The following is an 18762-nucleotide window of genomic DNA, read 5'->3' on the forward strand; positions in this document are numbered from 1 at the left end:
CCCCGGTGATCTGATCATCGACGCCTCTCCACTGGATCAAATCCTCTGGCAGTCCCCTCACTGCACTGGAAGCTCTTGAAGTTCTAACTGCCGTCGCAGCAGCTCCCTGCTCAGGCAATGGCAGCAGGAGCAGGCGTCCTCCGTCGCCACATCCGCGTCCGCAGCCGCAGCCGCATCCGGCGCATCCACCGCCGCCGCTACCGCCATCGCCAGCTGCTCTCACACGGCCGACACCCGCTCATTGTTGTCCAGCAGTCCGCTGGCCACGCCCACACCCACTCCGCCCCGCTGGCTGTCGTAGCTGAGGACCAGGGTCGAGGGCTTCTCGTGCAGCAGGAGCCGCTGCTGGTGCTCCTGCTCCCGCAGGCAGCTGGGATGCCGGGCCAGCAGAGCCGATCCCTTCCGCATCAGCTGCGGCGTGGCGCCGCTCGAGACGGTGCCACCGGGCGTCCCATTGCCGGGACCCACGTGCAGCAGACCCACTTGCTCCTTGAAGGGAGCACCTGCACCCGGTGCGGCTGTGCCGTTGCTGGAGCTGCGGTAGTAGCTCTGCTGGCGGAAGGCCCGCATCTGGCGGGAACTGCCACCTGTGCCGTCCACCTGCGTCACCGCCGTCAGCATGGATGGAGTGCGCTGCGAGTCGCCCCTGCGGATGAAAAGTGGGCGGGGAATGGACGATGCGGTGAGGTGATAAAAACCAGACGGAAAAGAATTTATCAGTTTATTGCCAATCATTTGTAGGTAGGTTTGTACTTTTTGCGCTATCAAAACAATCATAGAAGTGTGAAAAAATCATAGCATAGGTCGCAGTATAAAATGATATACACGTATATAAAAATCAGTAAATTATACAAACTAGCGATGATACAATGTTTTCCTATTGTGCGACACTGAAGTTTTCAATTTCATCAAGACCGTCCTAGTTAACAAATTGCTTGCAACATAGCAGCTTTTACACTTTTAAGATGAGCAGCGTACAAGTTGAAAGTAGTAGCAGCAACTTTTGCTTAAGAGCAACCCCCAATTAAACGAATGACGGATTATTATTAAGTATCGTGCTTCAAGGGAAACTGTCGACATTGTGCGCCGTGTTACATTAACTTACAAAAATCATTTATTCTTAAATGGGAACTATCCCGAAACAGCATTTCAGCATTTCAGCATTTCAAACATCTTAAGCTTGCTTGGCTGTTCTACAAGCGAACTGCCTGAGTGAAAAGTAACTATTTCGATTACGATAAAAGTGCAAAAACAAGCTCGAAATTTGCTGGTTAATAGAATTCATTTGCTCCAGGCCCCGCCACTCACCTGTTCAAGCTGTAGGCGTTGTTGTTGCCGCCCCCGCCGCTGGACTTGCCTCCTTTGCCAGGACACAGGTGGAAGGCACCGTAGATGAGTGGGTTGACCAGGCTGTTGGACATTCCGAAGAAGAAGATGGCGTCCTGCAGATCGTCGCCCAGCTGCAAGCAATCCGTGAAATTAAAATTATTTCCCCTTTCCGGACCCTTTTCCCACTTTAAGTGCGAGTGGGCACATTGTGGGTGTTTCTACGGTCGGATTGGGCTCGGGTTACCTCTAGAAAGCTGGCTTTCATGAGGCCTCCATGAGGCAGCTGAAATTAATTAGTGCACACTGGCATGGCTGGGATTTCCACAGCCAGCATTCGTGAGCGAGTGGGAGTTTCTGCGTAAATGCCATCAGAAATGTGCAATCGAAAAGTCTAGTCTGGAAAATTGTCAATGCCAATCCATTTGCATAGGCAAGGGATATCGATTTCAGGGAAAACGGCAGATAAAGTGAAAGCAAATATGATTCTCCCTTTTTTATGGGCACATTTTCAAATGGGAACAGTGGAGGTATTAATTTTTAGCTTCAGCTGTGATGGCAAAATGAAAAACTTTCCCTGAAATGAATATTTTTCCGAATCATTCGTTAACCCATACTGTACAGGATATGCGGCTTGTGTTCCCGCCGCGATTCCCTCCTCCGGAGGCCGTAGTCCTGCTTTTACGGCCAATCTCTGGCAAGTCATCAAAGTTGGGTACGCCGTGTCCGTTGGCGCCGTTACGGAAAAATGGCGACCGGCCGTAACGATTAATTAAAAATTGAGCATAAGAAATCATTTTTATGCGCGTGGGTCCGCTGAAAGCGCTGGCAAATGGTATGGCTCCAAGCGGACTTGCCATCTGCGACTAGGTCGTGTTTTATACAACTAACAGCCCCAAGTTGTAAATATTGTTGGGCAGCAGCACAAAGGATTCAACAATAGCAATCGCTACAAACTGGCAAGCTGGCAACTGGCAAACTGACAAATCGACTGCTGATTGATGCGCCCTTCGGTATCAGCTCATCTGCCTGTCATTCAGCTCGCCGGAAATTCAATAGGGGAGCAGTGGAAACTCACCCTCTTGTCCGGATTGAGGAACATGAACATAATCATCATGACGTAGTAGGGCGTCCAGCAGATGAGGAAGGCTATGATGATCACCACGGAAATGCGGAGCGACTTCATCTTGGCCTTGTGTATCAGCCTCTGGCGATTCGTCTGCGTTGGCAACTTGGCCGTCGAATAGTTGGCCAGCTTCGAGCCCTGGAACATCTTTTCGCTGCCTGCGCGATTGTCACATATTAGTATGGTGATGCAAGCCATTGCTAGCTGGAAACTCACTGGAAATGGTGCGAAAGGTGGACATGTAGGTGCCGAACAGGATGCACAGCGGCAGCAGGAAGGTGAAGACCAGCGTGAAGGTGGCGTACATCTGCTCCTGCCAATCCGCCGTGTAGAATCCGTGGGTGACGCACTGGTAGAACTCCTCCACGAAGGGTCCACGCGACACGTGGAAGATGAAGAACTGGCAAGTAGACGTGCAAAGTACAACATTAAAGGTCGATTGTTGCACAGAACAACACATGGATGGAATGTGGTGGTGCTGAAAGTGATGCTGTGGGATATTTGCATTCAAATCTTTAATGAGTTATGTAAATAGGAGCTGCTACAATCACATGTTAATCAGCAACCCATCTAGTCCTGGTTACACCAAGGAGTAGGTGCGGATATGTTCTCATGGAATCCACAGGCGGCCCATGGTAACAAACTGCTGACTCCAAACGAAGTTGCTTTGATCTACTGCTCTTTGTGAGCGGAAAAGCTTGCTGATGGGTGAAAAGTGCTTCGGTTGATTTTCTTGTTGGGCTTGAAATTTTTCCAAATTGACGGAACAGTTTGGCGAAATGTATTCCGTCTGCAGAAGCATATGTCATTGTTGAAGGCTTGCTGTGCGCTTAGCTTGGCAGAATATCCCGCAGAAAGGTGGAAATTCTCGTGGCAGAGCAGGCTTCTCCATGGAAAATGTCTGGCATGGGCTGATAAAGGAAATGTAGCGTCTTATATTCGCCAAGCATGGATGTGTCTGCGCATAACTAATACGATAAAAGACGTTTTATTTGCGCTCTTTATGGGTTTTCCGTCGGCCGCCGTGTCAACAGCTGACCCAAATGCAGGAAATGGGAAAACTTTCCGCGCTCAAGCGAGTCGCGTAGTAAAACTACAGAAACCCCCCAAAGAACTAACGAGATGCGGATAATCGTCCAATGGTTGATTTTTATTAATTTCGCACATTTATAACTTCCAAGCCATTGCCTTTCGCCGAAGTAAATTGCCAGTAACTTTCTATACCATATATACTGTAGTATACTTGTATAGGTCATGGCTAAGGATAATTGTGGCTTTCTATTTTGTCCCCTTAAATTCTTTAGAAAAGGGTTTTATAAACTGGATTGGCTGGAGGCTGTCAAGCTGAACTTATTTCTAACACAAACTTTTCAGGTGTTGTTCATTATTTCCATGTTGCTATTCATTAAAAATGCACTGAAAGTTTAAAGGGCCTTCAACGCGTTCAACCATGCCACACGAGCACTCAGCACTATTTGTGCACAATTTGTTACACAAGTTGCCACGAAAAACTTTAGACAAAAACTTTCGAAAGTAAAATAAAACAAGATTGATTCATGGTGGCTGAAAAACTTCCAGAATTTCCGTTCAAACCAAATTGCATGGCTCAAGTAGTTCTTAATTTTCCCACGACAGCCTTGGATTTCTTAACACGTTTGTAAAGCATTCAGATAGTCAAAATATATATGGTTTTTTCAATATTTTGCCAAGTTTTGACCAAAACTGACCAGCTAAATTGAGAACAGCAACATGGCAAGCTAAAGGGAAAAATTAACAAGGATTCTTCGACTTGTTTACTTACGAAATTTGCTAGGAAGTTATGATTTTGCCACAAAACTGTAATAAATATTTAATGGATTTCATTTATACCTATTTATAAATCCTAATTCTGCTGTTAATATGTGAAGACTTTATTCAAAGTGTTGTGCTGGTGAGTTCAAAGCGACGAAGGACCCGTATCGATTATCGAGCGACTTTTGAAAAATTGACTCGTTCCCAATATGTAAACAATTCTCCGAAATTCTAATTATGCCACCTAAGGCCGCAACTCAGGCTGTGTTGTTGCTGAACTCAAATTCGCAATAATACTCCGCGGGGAACCTGTGGATAACCTTGTGTTTGACTTCATCATGTCGCCAGTTTTCATTGTGCGGAATTGTTGGCCTGAAACTGGAATTGTCGGCGGTGCTTTGTTTCCTTATTTTTTTGTGGAAAGAGGAGTTGGGGTCGATAGACGTGAAGCCAAATAAATGCTGTTGAACACATTTGTTGTTTATTGGCAGTCGAAGTGAATTTTCATTTCGCTCCTTTATGTGAAACCAACAAGTTCAGCAGCGCGTCTCATATTGGATTCGGTGTGGCCCTTACCAACACATGTGCTGCTTGGTTGGCTGGTTGGTTGCAAGAACGTGTGACATGGCAAAGTTGTCCGGAAAATTGTTTGAGATGATTCCCTCATTTCCGGCTGGGATACTTCGAACGTCACGTCTGTAAGCGGCATAAAGTTTATGTCGCATGTTCGAGTAGAAGCGAAATGAAGAAAGTTTCCCGGGGAGAGCCATGTCGAAAAGTGGACCATAAAAATTGGCATAATGATTGCAAAGTTTCTTTTAATTGGGTGACAGTGGCTGCTGAATTATGTAGCAATATTGGTGTCCAACTAAAAACGGATTCTGCCATGTCATCATAATTTGCGGCGTTCGTCATCAAATATTTACACCCAAGCTGCCTGTCTAGCAAAGTGTGGTTCTATTTTATAATTCGAAGGCAATACATTATGTCCTTTTCATTATGATTTTTTTGATTTGGACCAAAAATCAGCGTGATTGTGCCCCCAACAAAACTGCCAAATTTTCCGCTTGACGTGCAGTGGAAAAAAACACGAAAATGTAATTAAGCTTCGCATATTTTGTGGCACTTAAACAAGTCGGATGGTTTAACAAACTGGCTCGCACATCCAGAAAACCCACACACAACTTGGCCCAAAGAGAGCAAATATAAGCTCTGCCCGATTTGTGCGTTACGTCTGTAATTATTGTTCCACGCCATACATTATTCAGTTAAAAGGAATGGCGCCGGTTTGTTTAGCTCTCTAATTAAATGGGCTACATTTTCGCATACATTTGCGTGCGAGCTGGGGAAAATGTGCTAGTTGCATAACTTGCACCATCCCGTGGCGAGGAAACCTCCCATTTTGTTCTTTATCCTCTATTTTTGGGATCTCTCAGGTAATGAATTTGGTTACACAGAAGGTTTGACCTTTGTCCCCACTTGTACTAATGGCCAGCCAAGTTCTACGAACGATATTAACGCCCTGGGTCACCAAAGAAGCAGTGGGAAGCTTGCAGTCACTTTTCAATCAAACTATGTTGCTGCCCCTTGGCCGCTTGGCTTGGCAACTTTGAAGTGCGCCTTTCGTGCTAATTACCTACCATAGTGACAGCCTGAACTGGAGTGCCCAAAATGTGCGCTTCTAGGAACACCAGGACTCCAGCTAAAGATACACTGAGTTGTGGAGGTGAGGCGCCTCGCCCGGGGCCATAAATCAAGGACACACCAGGGGAATCAAGTATGCAATCGGGATGTGGAGACACGCGGCATATATTACACAAGCAGGGTGCCGGAAATCTGGAGCCAAGTCGTAGAACAAAGCGAGTGGCTCCCATTAATGCAGTCCCATTCTTTCTTATCCGGCAGCCGACTGCCTTTCCTTGCCAGGGAAAAGGAATATATCACCCAGCGCCTATCTGCGCACAAAGAACCGAAATCGGGAATATGAATAATGTCTGTCGGCAGGCAGTCACACTTGTTTGGTCCTTTTTGGCGCCCCCAACCGAAAAACGGAGAGAAAAACCCAAAGAAATAAACCCTTTGTTGGTCGGACGACCGGAATTCGATTGGGTGTCCCATCCGCACATCCGCCCATCCCTACGCCCATCGGCACGCGTGTGTGGGCGTGGCAGCGGCCCAAAGCCACATTTAGTGCACACTTACTGTGCGAAAGGCAATCATTTTTAATGTCTGCACACATTCTGGCGCCTACTCAAGACTATTTGCACTGTGCCACGGGGCGTATACGTGTTATAAAGCAAACATATTACTTCAACTTCATCAGCGCGGGTGTCAGGATAAAATGGAGCGGCAGGGGCAGGGGCAGGGGCAGGTGGCTATCACCGCGGCTGATTCCCAGCTTTAACTTAACTTAACTTAACGTAATGGAACGCCGCTCCAAAAGTGAGTGGATTATTTCATAAGCGTGTCTCCTTCTCACTTCGTTTCGACGGAAAAACTGCCTTTTGGCCTTTGGCGAAATTACCTTAAGTAGAATAATGTTTTTACAGGCCGTGACTTTACATGCTAATTTTAAAAGTAAAAATATCTGTGCCCTTGAGGTTTACGTTTTTACATTTCCGTCGAAAAGGAATTTGTCGAAAGGGTTCATAAGTTAAGAGGAGGCCCAGATTGTACAGATTTGCTAATTAAAAGCGGTCTTTAACTTTGAGTTGTTGCGTTTTAAATCATTTTGAGATTGATTCTCACATTTCCTGTAGTCATGCAGGTTGCTTTTAGATCTAAAGCATAAAAAGGGTGATTTATAATATTGTTTTATTTGTGCGAATATATTAATTGTTTATTCTAACCAAGAGATTTTCTACGAACTGCAACTTAGAAGGTGTTTCATCACCTACCTGTGGCAAGCTGAGCACCAGCGACAGGATGTAAGTACCGCCAAGTAGTCGATGACACCGCTTGGCCATGTTGAGCGACTTCATCGGGTACTTGACCGCTATCCACCGGTCCACTCCGATCAGCACCAGGACATAGGTGCTCAGGTAGAGGCTGAACATCTGGAAGAGCTTGACCAGCTTGCAGGTGAGCTCGTTGGCCAGCCACTGGACGGTGTAACACCAAGCCGCCTCCCCGATGATGCAGAACCAGGTGACCAGCACATCGGCGATGGACAGATGGAACATCAGCGAGTAGATGGCACTCCACGTGTGCCTGGAGTTTCTCCTTGAAATGCGGGTCTTGTAGATATTCCAGATGGTCAGCAGGTTGCCCAGCAGGGAGAACAGTGCCATCACCGCCAGGACATACACTTTCAGCAGTCCGGATCGGGACAGTTGGGGGGCGTGGTCCATCACGTGCTCGGGAACCTGCTCCGCGATCGGTGGGGCTTCCTGGCGACTATTGGTGTGCGCCAGCGAGGAGCTATTGGCGATGGCGTAGGCGGGCAGGGGCGTGGTGCTCACGCTCAGGTTGGATATATCCATGGCCATGCCCACACCCACGTCGATCATATTGAGCGTGTAGTTGACGATTTCTGGAGCGGCACCAGCCACAAGTCGCGTGAAGTTGGCCAGTGTTGTCCAGTTGCTGATCAGCTCGTTTTCCGCCTCCAAATCCGTCGAGGCATTCGGAATACTGGGCAGGCGATCAAAGGAGCCCCACTCGTCCTCCATTGTGTCTGTATCTTGGCTTAAATGAGTTACTTGATGGGATTGGACGGTGGTTTAGGGGTCCTGGGAATTCAACATCTTAAATCGGTTACTTAAGGAATGACCTCCGGTTCCACTTTACATTCATATATGACCAACATTGCAGCTTTTAGTTGGCTTTTTCTGGATAAATAAACTGCAAATAGAAGAATAATCGGAGGTACATGTTTAATTGAAGTGGGAGCCAGGGAAAGCGGAATTTCCTATTTTGTGGAGAAAAGCGTAATTAGATATGAAAGCTAGCTAAGCTAAAAAGCTTCTGGTTTTCTTAGGCAAACGTTGTGCACACCGAAGGACTTGAAATCGTATTAAATATGTATTACTCGCAACTTTCTCTGAAAACCTTTCATTTTCTAGGTAAACAAATGTCGGTTCTCCCGGCCCAACAGAAAAATGCTCAAATGCTAATTAAATTTAGATTAAAATGAACCTGTGCCTTGTGCAATCATTTTATACTAAATTTCAACCTTGAATTCATATAAAATGTGCACCCTGAAGCTAAAGTCTTTCACTCAGCTGTCTTGTTTATTTGATTGTTTTCAATGGCAATGCCTTTGCCAGTTGCAATTCAGCAAAACAATTAGGTACGTCAGCTTGAAGGGCAATTGTTGTAAAATCCTTTGCAAAATCCACTCTGCAGTCCAATAGAGCTGCAAATATTCGAGTGTGCCAGCAGGGAAATGGCACATAAACAACTATTACCTTTATATTGTTTCCAGAAAGTTGCAAGTCTGCTGACTCTCGAAGTTCATGACATGATTTGAGTTTTGCAAGGCAAAACACTAGTCTAGTCTTAGGCCAAGCTAAGACCCACTTAAGCTAATCGGACTGGAGTCGGATGACTTTATATTGCAGCAGTATAATGACGCCATCGGCAGCCAATTCGCTGACCTGGGCTGGTTGCAATTACCCGGCAGCAATTATTCGCCTTGAGTATTTGCGATTAAGTGCAGCTAGTGCGGAAAAGCACAATTTCATTTTAATAGATACAAACACGATGTTTTTGCAGTGTCGCTTTCGATTTCGAACTCGACTTTGACCACGCTGCATGTTAGTAAAAGTTCAAAGTAAAATGTGAAATTCCATGAAATTTCATTTTCCAAATTAATTTATGTTCATAAATTAAATTGAACGCTTCGGCTTGGCTTCGGGTATAGCATTATATGGCGTTATTTGCTCGGCCAAATGGGCTGCCAATAAAACCAATTTAGAGAAACGCGTGTGTCCAAATACTTGTGCATAGCCGAATGAAACAAAACACTTCAGCCCAATTGAAATCAATCGGACTGAATGATAAAATATTTAACGAGAAAAGGGCATGTGTGGTTGCCAACTAATTACCCTTGTTCAATCTAGACCACTCGATTAAGCCGGATTAATAGCTCATGACCTGCAGTGCTCGGTGGCACTAAAGCAATTTGTATCTGATTGCCTGGCCCGCATCTGAAATCTCGAGTCTCAAGTGAAATTTCCATCTCTCGCAGGCAGTTTAATCAACGCGATTAATACACAAATGCGCATTTGATTGATCAGCAGACGAGAGCAGCCAAAAAAGACCAAATAAAAGTTCAAAAAAAGTGCGAAAAAAAGCACATCTGTGCCATGTATTTGGGATCTGAATTAAAATCCCCTTGGCGGCGACAGATGAGCTGGCTCAACTTTTAGCGAAAAGTTTTTAGCCAACGGCTTGCACGCATTTTGATTGATTTGCATTTCTGCAGTGCAAATAACCATAACGCCTGACTAAAAGGTTAGACTATAGCCTCTTTTTTTCGCATTTTCCATGGCAAAGTCATATATATATTTTCACATATATATTTTCACAGAAAAGGGGTTTTAAATACTTTAAAAAAAACTTCAATTTTCCCAGCAGTAATTTAAATGATTTCCTTTTTATTCCTGCAGGGTAACGATTTAAGTGGAAATTTCACTATTTTTTCCAGCTAATTGTACAAAGTTGGGCAAACGGAAGGCATTTTAGTTGAGTTCATTTTTTCGAGTTACTTTCACGCAAACTTTGTCCATTAAGTGAAATTGGATTAATTCCCGAAGCAGTTCGCTGTTATTCTTACGGCGCTACTTTGTAATTATTTGCTGAGTTCATAAACTGTCCAAGGGACTGCAGACAGACAATCTCTCACTCCCAACCGAAAATCTGGAAAATTCGTAGGGCTCTTCTCATTAAGGGAGCAGAGTCCCAAAAAAGTTTTCACGATAAGAGGCACACAAACACTACCACTAATACCACCACTACTACCACTACCATTGCCACTCCCACTTGCTGTGGTATTTGCATTCAACTTGGCTAATACTCTAATTCAAGTTGGCGTGGCTGTTTGCATTCACATTTCACATTTATTTGGACACTTTGGGCTTTGTCTAAGCCGAGGCTGCGATATTTGCACAGTTGTGTGGCTTCTCCAAATACAGTTGAGATACACTGAACTCCGCGGGCTACTTGTCTTGTCGGCCTGAACATCGATATGCCATGTCTTTCATATTTTGGCAGCGCTGTCAGAAGTCTGAAACTCTGCCGGAGTGTTCAAAATTGCCAAGTAATTTAATGTATGTGTAAAAGTATCTGTATCTGTATCTGTGTCTGTATCTGTGTATATCCAATGTGTCCACAGTTCACTGTTTGCCCAACATCACACAGCTTTTGAGGAGTTCTTGATGCCATTTTGATTATTGCCCTGGGTTAACCACACAGATAAGTCCGCGAACACACACGCGTAAAAAAAAGTCATTTCGGCGTTTGATCAGATGAAAAATGTAATTGAAATTCATTTTGACACTCTGACATTGCACTAGATTAAATGGAATGAGCCAATTTATTTATTTGCAGACCTTTAACGAATTCAATTTTGATTACAACTTCACTAAGCACTTTGTTTATACAATTCCAGGTGGCAACAAAAATATTTATTTGCTTTCAATTAAGCTTAATTGGAATAATTGGTAGACATATGTAACATTTCACGTATTTAAACTTGCCTTGCTTGTAAGTTAATAGACTTTAAGTTAATAGACCTTAAGTTAGTAGGACGAGCTATTAGACTTAAACTGTTTCACCACTTAAATGCACACTTATTTTGTTTTATTTTAAATAGGTGGATTAAGTTTAATTATTTACACCAATTTCACTTGGCTGTTATCTTGTTTGGGAGCATGAAAAATGCACTTGGTACGCTTTGGCCTCTATTTGCCCTTTTCGGTGGCTTTTCCTTAATCGTATCACTTTGCGACATCAAACTCTGGTTTCCACTTCAAAATCCCAAATCCCAAGCGCCAGCGAAAGTGCTTGGCATGTGTTTTCCAATTTTCCGCGCTTTTCAACCGCTGCGGCACGTCGAGTTCTGGCAACTGATTTTGAAAAACCAAGGCGGCAAACTCAAATCATCGCGCTAGCGGTTCGAACCGGGCTCGAACGGCTCGAAGCGAGCGTCGAACGTGTTGCAAGCGGATTCATTCATAAAACGAATGCCACCTGATGGAGCGACCCTCGCTCGTGCGACTTGCAACTTGTTGGCGTCTCCTTGTGAAGGGCAATGCGCCCAACGGACGCACATAACTCATACGCAGCGTGGGCTTCTCCTGGCTGCGCGACCATAATTTTCACCATTCCTGTGCTCCTTCCTGCCTTTTTTCAGCCGCGCTAACAAGTAGTTGCGTCTAGCGTGCTTGGATTTAGTAAGCAGAGTTTATCTTGCCACAATGGGCAGCATATTTATTCTATTTACCCTAATTACCTCATTTACGCACATGCCCAGGCTCAACCCTTTAATCGTAGTAAACAACCAAACAACCAGCCATTCCATTTGGCGCCCCTAATTGAGTTTTCACAAAACAAACAAGTGTGCTGCCAGCCCTCGGAAGGTAAAAGAAAATCTGACGTCCATAAAAACAAAAAAGAATGATTCCATCTGTGGTTTTGACACTAAAAGCGAGAGCTCTTCCGGTTACCTGTCATTAGGCCACAATGGAGTACATTTTGCAGCCACAGCTGGGACTGGGACGGGAGGAAAAAACTACCAAGTGGCCTGGGAAGCTCCATTTAGCAGGATGAGCACATGCGAGTAAATACCGCTGGCAGGATACTTGTACAATGGAACGCCACATGACAAATGACGCACTGAATGCCAGCTCAGTCACGTGTGATGAACCGACAACACCGACAACAATGCGGGCCCAAAAGGGAGTGGGCCAAACCAGAAGAAAACTCCCAAAAACAAGCCCTAGCGCCCGCTGTCTATTGTTTTCCAGACACTTATGCGAGCAGCGGATATCGACGGCAGGATGCCAGGACTCGCCGTGGCAGCTGTCAGGAGCTTGGAGGCGGCTCTTCAGGTTCATTTCGTGATCCCATCAAAGGAGCAGCGGCAACTGATGACTAAATAATTTCAGCTCAGGCAGAGAGCACAATGTTTGCTCACCGATAAACCAAATATATCGTTTGCCAATATAATAGAAAATGATTTATGCAAATTGATGGGAGAAGACTTGCAGGCAAATGCCCTGTAATACCTCGTATGACCTCGTTTCTTACAATTGATTCCGCCACTGAGCTGCCAGATTAATTTCCCCAATATGGTATTACGAAATTGGCACGAAAAAGCCTTTCGAACTACTCAAGCTGCCAGCAGCTCACTTGGAAATTTTTCCGTCTTTTCCGGCGTTTTTGCCAGGCACGAGTATGCAGAAAATTAAACTTTCCCTAGGCTGAACAGTAATTGGATTAATATTCATATTAACTATCATGCACGCGTGCATCTATTAACTCATGCGCGTGTATGAGACTTTAGCCCATTTTCCGGAAAATCCCCGTTTCACTTTGGGTTGGGTAATCCCCGCAAAGTGCATAATTTGCCCCAGAAAATTATGGCATCGAGTTTCGAGGGCTCGCCGGCTTCCTGTTTCTCCGGTGATTTATATCACTTTTGCGCCAAGTTGTCATGGAATTCCGTTCTATGCGAAACATGTATGCTGCTGAATTGCTTTCGATGGGCCTGCGGGATTTTCATCCGGCGGATGGCAAAAGTTTGCTACTGATGCCCAAATCTTTTGAGTTTTATGTAAAGCATGTCTGTTTTCATATACGTGTGCCAGTCCCAACTTGACAACAATCAAGGAGGCCGGCTTAAAAAGTGAAACCGCGTGGCTTGCCGGCGGAAAAAGGAATTCCTTTTGCGGAGGAGCAGGTGAGGAGGAGCAGGAGCACGCCGGCAGGACTCCTCTCATCATTAGCTCGCTGATTACACGGAGCCACAGGGAGACAACGTACAGGAAAAACCAAAAAACAAAAAATAAATAAACAAACGTTCCCCAATATTTGCCAAAGTCCACGTCGTACACGTGCCATCGACTAATGTGCTGCTAGAGTATGCCGCATAAATAATAGAGTTTATGAGCAGCGGCACGAATGGCACCCAAGTCCCGATACCGATTCCAAATGGGCAAGGATTTAAATAGAGGAGGGGTTCCCGGCTTAGCCAATAACTGACAGTGAGCTCCATTGACCCAAATCAAAATTCTGCATTGCACAAATTAACTTTGACCCGCCCCTCGAACGGCAATCCCATAAAGAACACATCGAAGACACGGCCGTTAAATGCAAATCTTATTAGCCAACTTACGAGTTTTATGGTCCAGCCGCATTAGCCAGCTTTTGACCCACTGTGCGGGTCCTGGCTTGTCAAACAAATTGATTTTCAGCTAGCCTTGGTTGCGGCGTCCAGCTTTCGGCGGCTGTGGCTTCAAATTCTACCGGATCCGGCACTTGAGTTTGTCGCCCCGAACCCGGAAAGTTGCTCCTGATTTTCCGCTTTTCTTTCCACTCTCCTTTTTCCCCACACAGCGATGCTCATTTTGAGAAGTATTCGAGCACATTTTTTATGTTGTTTCGACGTGGGCATATGCCCGTTCTCCGTTCTCCGTTCTCCGCTCTCCGTTTTCCTTCTTTTCCCGAGACACACTGTGTTTTTCCGGGCTTTCGGTTTTCCCAGTGCTTCAAACTACTTTATTTGGCCATCTGGCTGTTTGAAGTGCTGCCTGCTTTTGGTGGAGAGGCTTTAAGCCAACGCAAAGGAAACATTTTCGAGGACACATGCCGGAACGGGAGCACAGAGATTCCCCTTCGCTGGAATGCTGGATATTGCAGTCCTCCGGAGGATGAGATGTAAATATGCCAAGTTTAATAAGTACTTTGTATGAACAAATTTTATTTCTGCTGGCTCTTTCAAGAGAAATCATATATGCGAATGAGTTTATAGAAATGTTATGGTCTGAGAAAATGTATTTACTCGCAGATAGTGGTTACTTATACTTAAGAAGGCAGCTTAGTTCATTGAACACCAATTGAGTCGAGTAATTTTGCAAAGAGTCCTCATAAGCATGCAACAAAAATGTTGGAAGGATAAGTAGTAATGTTAAGTAGGGCACTTAACGCCTTCACTGCCGTAACAATACAAACTTTTCCTTTGTCAATCACAGCTCGAAACTTTTTGCATTCACTTTATGTACTATGAAAAAGAGTACTTTCTGCGAGTTTTACTTACCTAGCTTATCTGAAAGGATTTCCCCGATGTGTAATTGTTTGTTCAAAATTAAAATTCGTAGAAAAAAGTTTTTAATAGTGGCCAAATAAATGGTATTATTATATTTACCACTATGATTATTCATAGAAAATGTTACCAAAATTATGAATCCCAATTTACTATTCCCTAAAATGTGTTTAGTTTGTTACATGCACATGCATCTATGTTGTTGCATGAATATACTGAACTCATTTGTATATCAAAATGTTATAATTTATGCTGCTTTGTTCTGTTCATATGAAAACATGCAATTAAAAATTGTTCAGCTCCATGGCATCTGCATAAAAGCACAATTACTGGAGTACGAGTATATGTGTGTTATGACTTTTTCGGGCCCATGAAAACATTTGCCGAAATTACTTGTGAAGCGCTAATTAAACATTTTTACGAGCCTCGAATAAAAGAGCCATAAACGCATGCAAATATATTTTTGACTTGGCTCGAAGAATTTCAGAGTGCGTGCCCAGATTCCAAGTGACTAATTGTGCCCAGATATGGATACTCCAATACTTTGGCCCCAGTTCCCCGCTGGGAAGCATGGATGCCAGGGCGAATGCCAATCTGGATTTTGATGCACGACTGGCCACTGAACTCGGCTGCCATTCAGACGGTCCACGTCCAGGCCATTGACAATCTTGTTGCCATAATTTCAGTCTGGGCCCCATTGACCCTTTCTGCACTTTGAAAGCAAACGAAAAGGGTTAGATTGTCAGCTACTAGATAAACACAGTGCCGTACACTTTGTTCAAGAAACTGTAGCCACTTTAATTGCAATTAATTTTGAAAGTTAGCCACCGCAAGTGCTTGAAATTCCAATAACTTCGGAAGAATTTCGATAACTCAGAAAATATAAATATTTGAACACTGTTCTGTACTTCATTCACATTGCTTTAGTGTGAGGCAGGCTGCAACAGCGTGTTTTTATTACTATTAAGAAGAAAATTGAATTTCTCAGGGCGAACAGTGCCTGATTGTCAGTGTGTCTCTATTTGTTTATGTACTTAGCCCGATATTTTTCGAGGGACGAATAATACACTTAAGACCCTGCTCCCCAGCAAATATCCCCATTCAAAAGTCAGGGGCTGTCGTTTCGCCACGCGTTCTGGGCATTCATCAAACCATGGAGCTCCTGCTGCGGAAGCCGTGGAAGCTGGGTTCCCGCGCAAAGAGTGCTTTTATTGATTTAATCAAATAAACACGAGCCAGAACAGCGTGGAGTCCTGGCAGAGTGAGCAGCCAAGGAATTGATCCTGACTGCTTCTGACAGGCAGACAGGCATGAAACTGCGTTGGCGGAGCAGATTTACTCAGCTGGCAGGTGTGTGGTTTTTGGACTACGCCAAGAATATGAACGACTGAGAAAGGGGGTGGCCAGGAGTTTAGCCCAAGGACATCCTGCCGCGACAACTCAGTCGGGCTGGCGTGTCAAAAGCCATGCAAACAAGGACATGCTGCAAATTGCTCAACATGGAGGAAACAATGAAGCGTCGCATTCATAAAAGCGCTCGCACGCCAAATTTCCGTTTCGGGGGTCGTAAAAGCAATTGGTCTTTAAAGGCGTCAGAGGCCATTAGGCATTCGTTATAATTAAATTTGAATTTTCTCCTTTCTCCGCTGCCAGGCACAACAATTAGTTGGATCTCACCACTTGTAATATCACACGATGCGCGGATTAATTAGCTGACCTTAATTTCCCCTAATATATAACAACTGACGGATGCCTCCAATTAGGTCGAAATAATAAGCGTCGCCGGTCATGTGTAATAATTAAGGAACGCTCACTAGCCGCTGTTTTCGGCTGCCAAATGCCACTGCTGAATGGATCCTTCTGTTTTTGGGGCACACATGCAATTGAATAACTGGACTTATACAAATCTGTTGGCCACACATACGTTTAGTGGGCCTCGGACGTCAGGACACCGGGTCACCACGACACAAGGACATTTGGACATTAGGACATTAGGACACCAGGACATTAGGACACTCCCACACAGTCCGGCGAGAACAGCGTGATGAATACAAATTTTATTCACCCACTAGAACAGTAGATGGCGAGCATTTTTTCCAGAGACCTGAATCCATTTGAATCCTGGAGCCGCCTGTATGCATCACGTGCTGCCCAATGTAGCGGAAACTAGCCGAAAACTCGGTCTATGGGCTTTCCCGGCGATAATTTCGAACACAAAATGAGCCGCAACCGAACGACTGTGGCTTAAATCGCCAGCTGGCTAGTCAAAACTTCTTACCAAATGCAAAACACTTGGCAAAAGACGGACCCTCTGAGTGCAAATAAATTTTTATTTGCAACCAAAATGTACAGAGGAAAAAACGAATTAACACGGGAGTATAAATACTTCTTTATGCTTGTTTTTACAATTTACAGATTTAATTATTGTGGAAAAATATTCATATATATATTTTTTAATGGATACTGCTATTTTGATGTAATTTTAATAATGAGAGAGAAAATACCGAACGACATATCAAGGCGGGAAAGTGCAAAAATCGAATAATATTTATGTATGTTTACTGCGTAAATTTGTTGACGCAAGCAATGTGTACAGGTTCATCAAGATACAAAAAAAAAGCGCCACGTCAGCAGGACTCGATTCACAGAGAGAGAAAGGATCTGGCTGTAATGCGCTTAAAAGTGCGACTGTTCGAGGCCAAAACGCGTCAACGGTCAATTCGACCAATAACAAAGGAAATCGGTAATGCCATCAACTTTTTGTGTGAACTCCTGAGCTTGGATTAGCCTGTCATCGCCTCTCAAATTCTGGTATGAGTCCGTGCCCCAAGGACAACGCAGGTGTTCTTGGGTCAGAGCTGATACACAAATGTTGCCGTACACACGCCTAAGCCGATTGTGTTTAAAAAAAACCCAAGGGACAAGCCGAAAAGCCTTTACATAGATAAACAGAAACTTTGTCCCAATGTGATTGGCACATTAAGTGGATGGGAAAACAACACCCCAACGCTTTAGAACTTTGCCCACCCTAGTTCAATCCGAAAGTTAATCTAGTACACGTTTCCATCATGGCGACACTTTAAAACGAAATTGCCACGGGATAATATTATCACAAGACAGCAGGTAACACAATTTACAAAACATTCTTAACTCGGCTCGAAATCAAAGAGAGTGGATTGCCGGAAAATTAATGGCGGGCGCGGGCGCGGGCGTCGGTTGTCCAATCAAAGTCAATACACTTGGCAAATTGCTGATACATTAAGTATACGCCGTGCGGCCACGTCCATTTCACACAGTCAATTGGCCCACGCCCCAACGCTTTGGTCCCCGTATTTCCTATTCTGGTAGTTGTGCTACTATTCAAGTGAACGCTTAATCAGCAGCCTAGATCGACACAAATCGAAAGGTGTTTCGGGCCTAAATTAGGGTAGGGCGTGGTCGAACCAATATTGCAGATTTTCCCCCTTCCCGCAAAGGAAAATCCAGCAACTCCGACCTGTGCGTGTATAAATAAAGATGGGTGGGAAAGTGCCTTTCCAAGGACCCTTCAATGTGCGGAAAATTCTGTTTTTATATACAAATATATATACATGGCAGCATCATTACAATTATAGATCACCCAACCACGCGAAATTCCCGATTAAGCAAGTGCCCAATGAAGAGTGGAGATTTGATGGGTGGCATGGCAAGCACCTGTAAATGTGTTAAATCAAAACACGGAAAACGTACACACTCGTATACCTAAAACAATAAAGCAACAGTCAGGCCGATGACTGGCCATGGAACGAATGGCTGTGGGGTAGGTGTGAGCTGAATACAAGACCAGGTATTTTCCATACCAGCTCTTCTGTTTGGAAACATGGGTTCCCAGTACTTTTGGGGGCACGTGCACAGGTGGCTGGCAGTCTGTTGATTTTGGCGGGCTTAAACACACAGTACACATGCCGAAACAAGGACATGTTATCACGTGGATGGAGGAGATGTCTCCGTGCTGACCAGTGCAAACAAACCGATGGAATATCACAAAACAGACAGTTGAGCCTCGAACACAATGTGATAAGGCAGGGGAATCGTACGTGAACAACAAAGCAAAGTGTGTTCGGCTGCATACGAGTATATCTAATATGCCAAGTGTCAGCAGGTTGCTTATGCCTTCCCAGCCAGTTCAAGGAACCCTAGCTGCCAGGTTCAGGAGTAACTGCAAAAGCAGGGTTATTTCGGTGTCACCAAGCTCGCTGCCGCAGTAAACATA

At 44.6% G+C, this 18762-nt stretch overlaps 1 protein-coding gene across 1 annotated transcript; it reads right to left on the minus strand.

Annotated features, from left to right (window-relative positions):
- Nucleotides 1–202: 202 nt before the first annotated feature.
- LOC6545029 (gonadotropin-releasing hormone receptor) lies at nucleotides 203–11094 on the minus strand. Its single transcript, XM_001972489.3, has 6 exons — nucleotides 11084–11094; nucleotides 7141–8086; nucleotides 2669–2852; nucleotides 2405–2610; nucleotides 1309–1460; nucleotides 203–646 (listed from the first exon to the last, which is right to left on the minus strand). Exons 2-6 carry the CDS (start codon nucleotides 7912–7914, stop codon nucleotides 220–222), a joined length of 1743 nt encoding a protein of 580 aa, XP_001972525.3. The 5' UTR covers nucleotides 7915–8086; nucleotides 11084–11094; the 3' UTR covers nucleotides 203–219.
- Nucleotides 11095–18762: the final 7668 nt, after the last annotated feature.

The sequence above is a fragment of the Drosophila erecta genome, unplaced genomic scaffold, assembly GCF_003286155.1.
Source record: "Drosophila erecta strain 14021-0224.00,06,07 unplaced genomic scaffold, DereRS2 tig00000021-arrow-pilon, whole genome shotgun sequence".
Taxonomy (NCBI): domain Eukaryota; kingdom Metazoa; phylum Arthropoda; class Insecta; order Diptera; family Drosophilidae; genus Drosophila; species Drosophila erecta.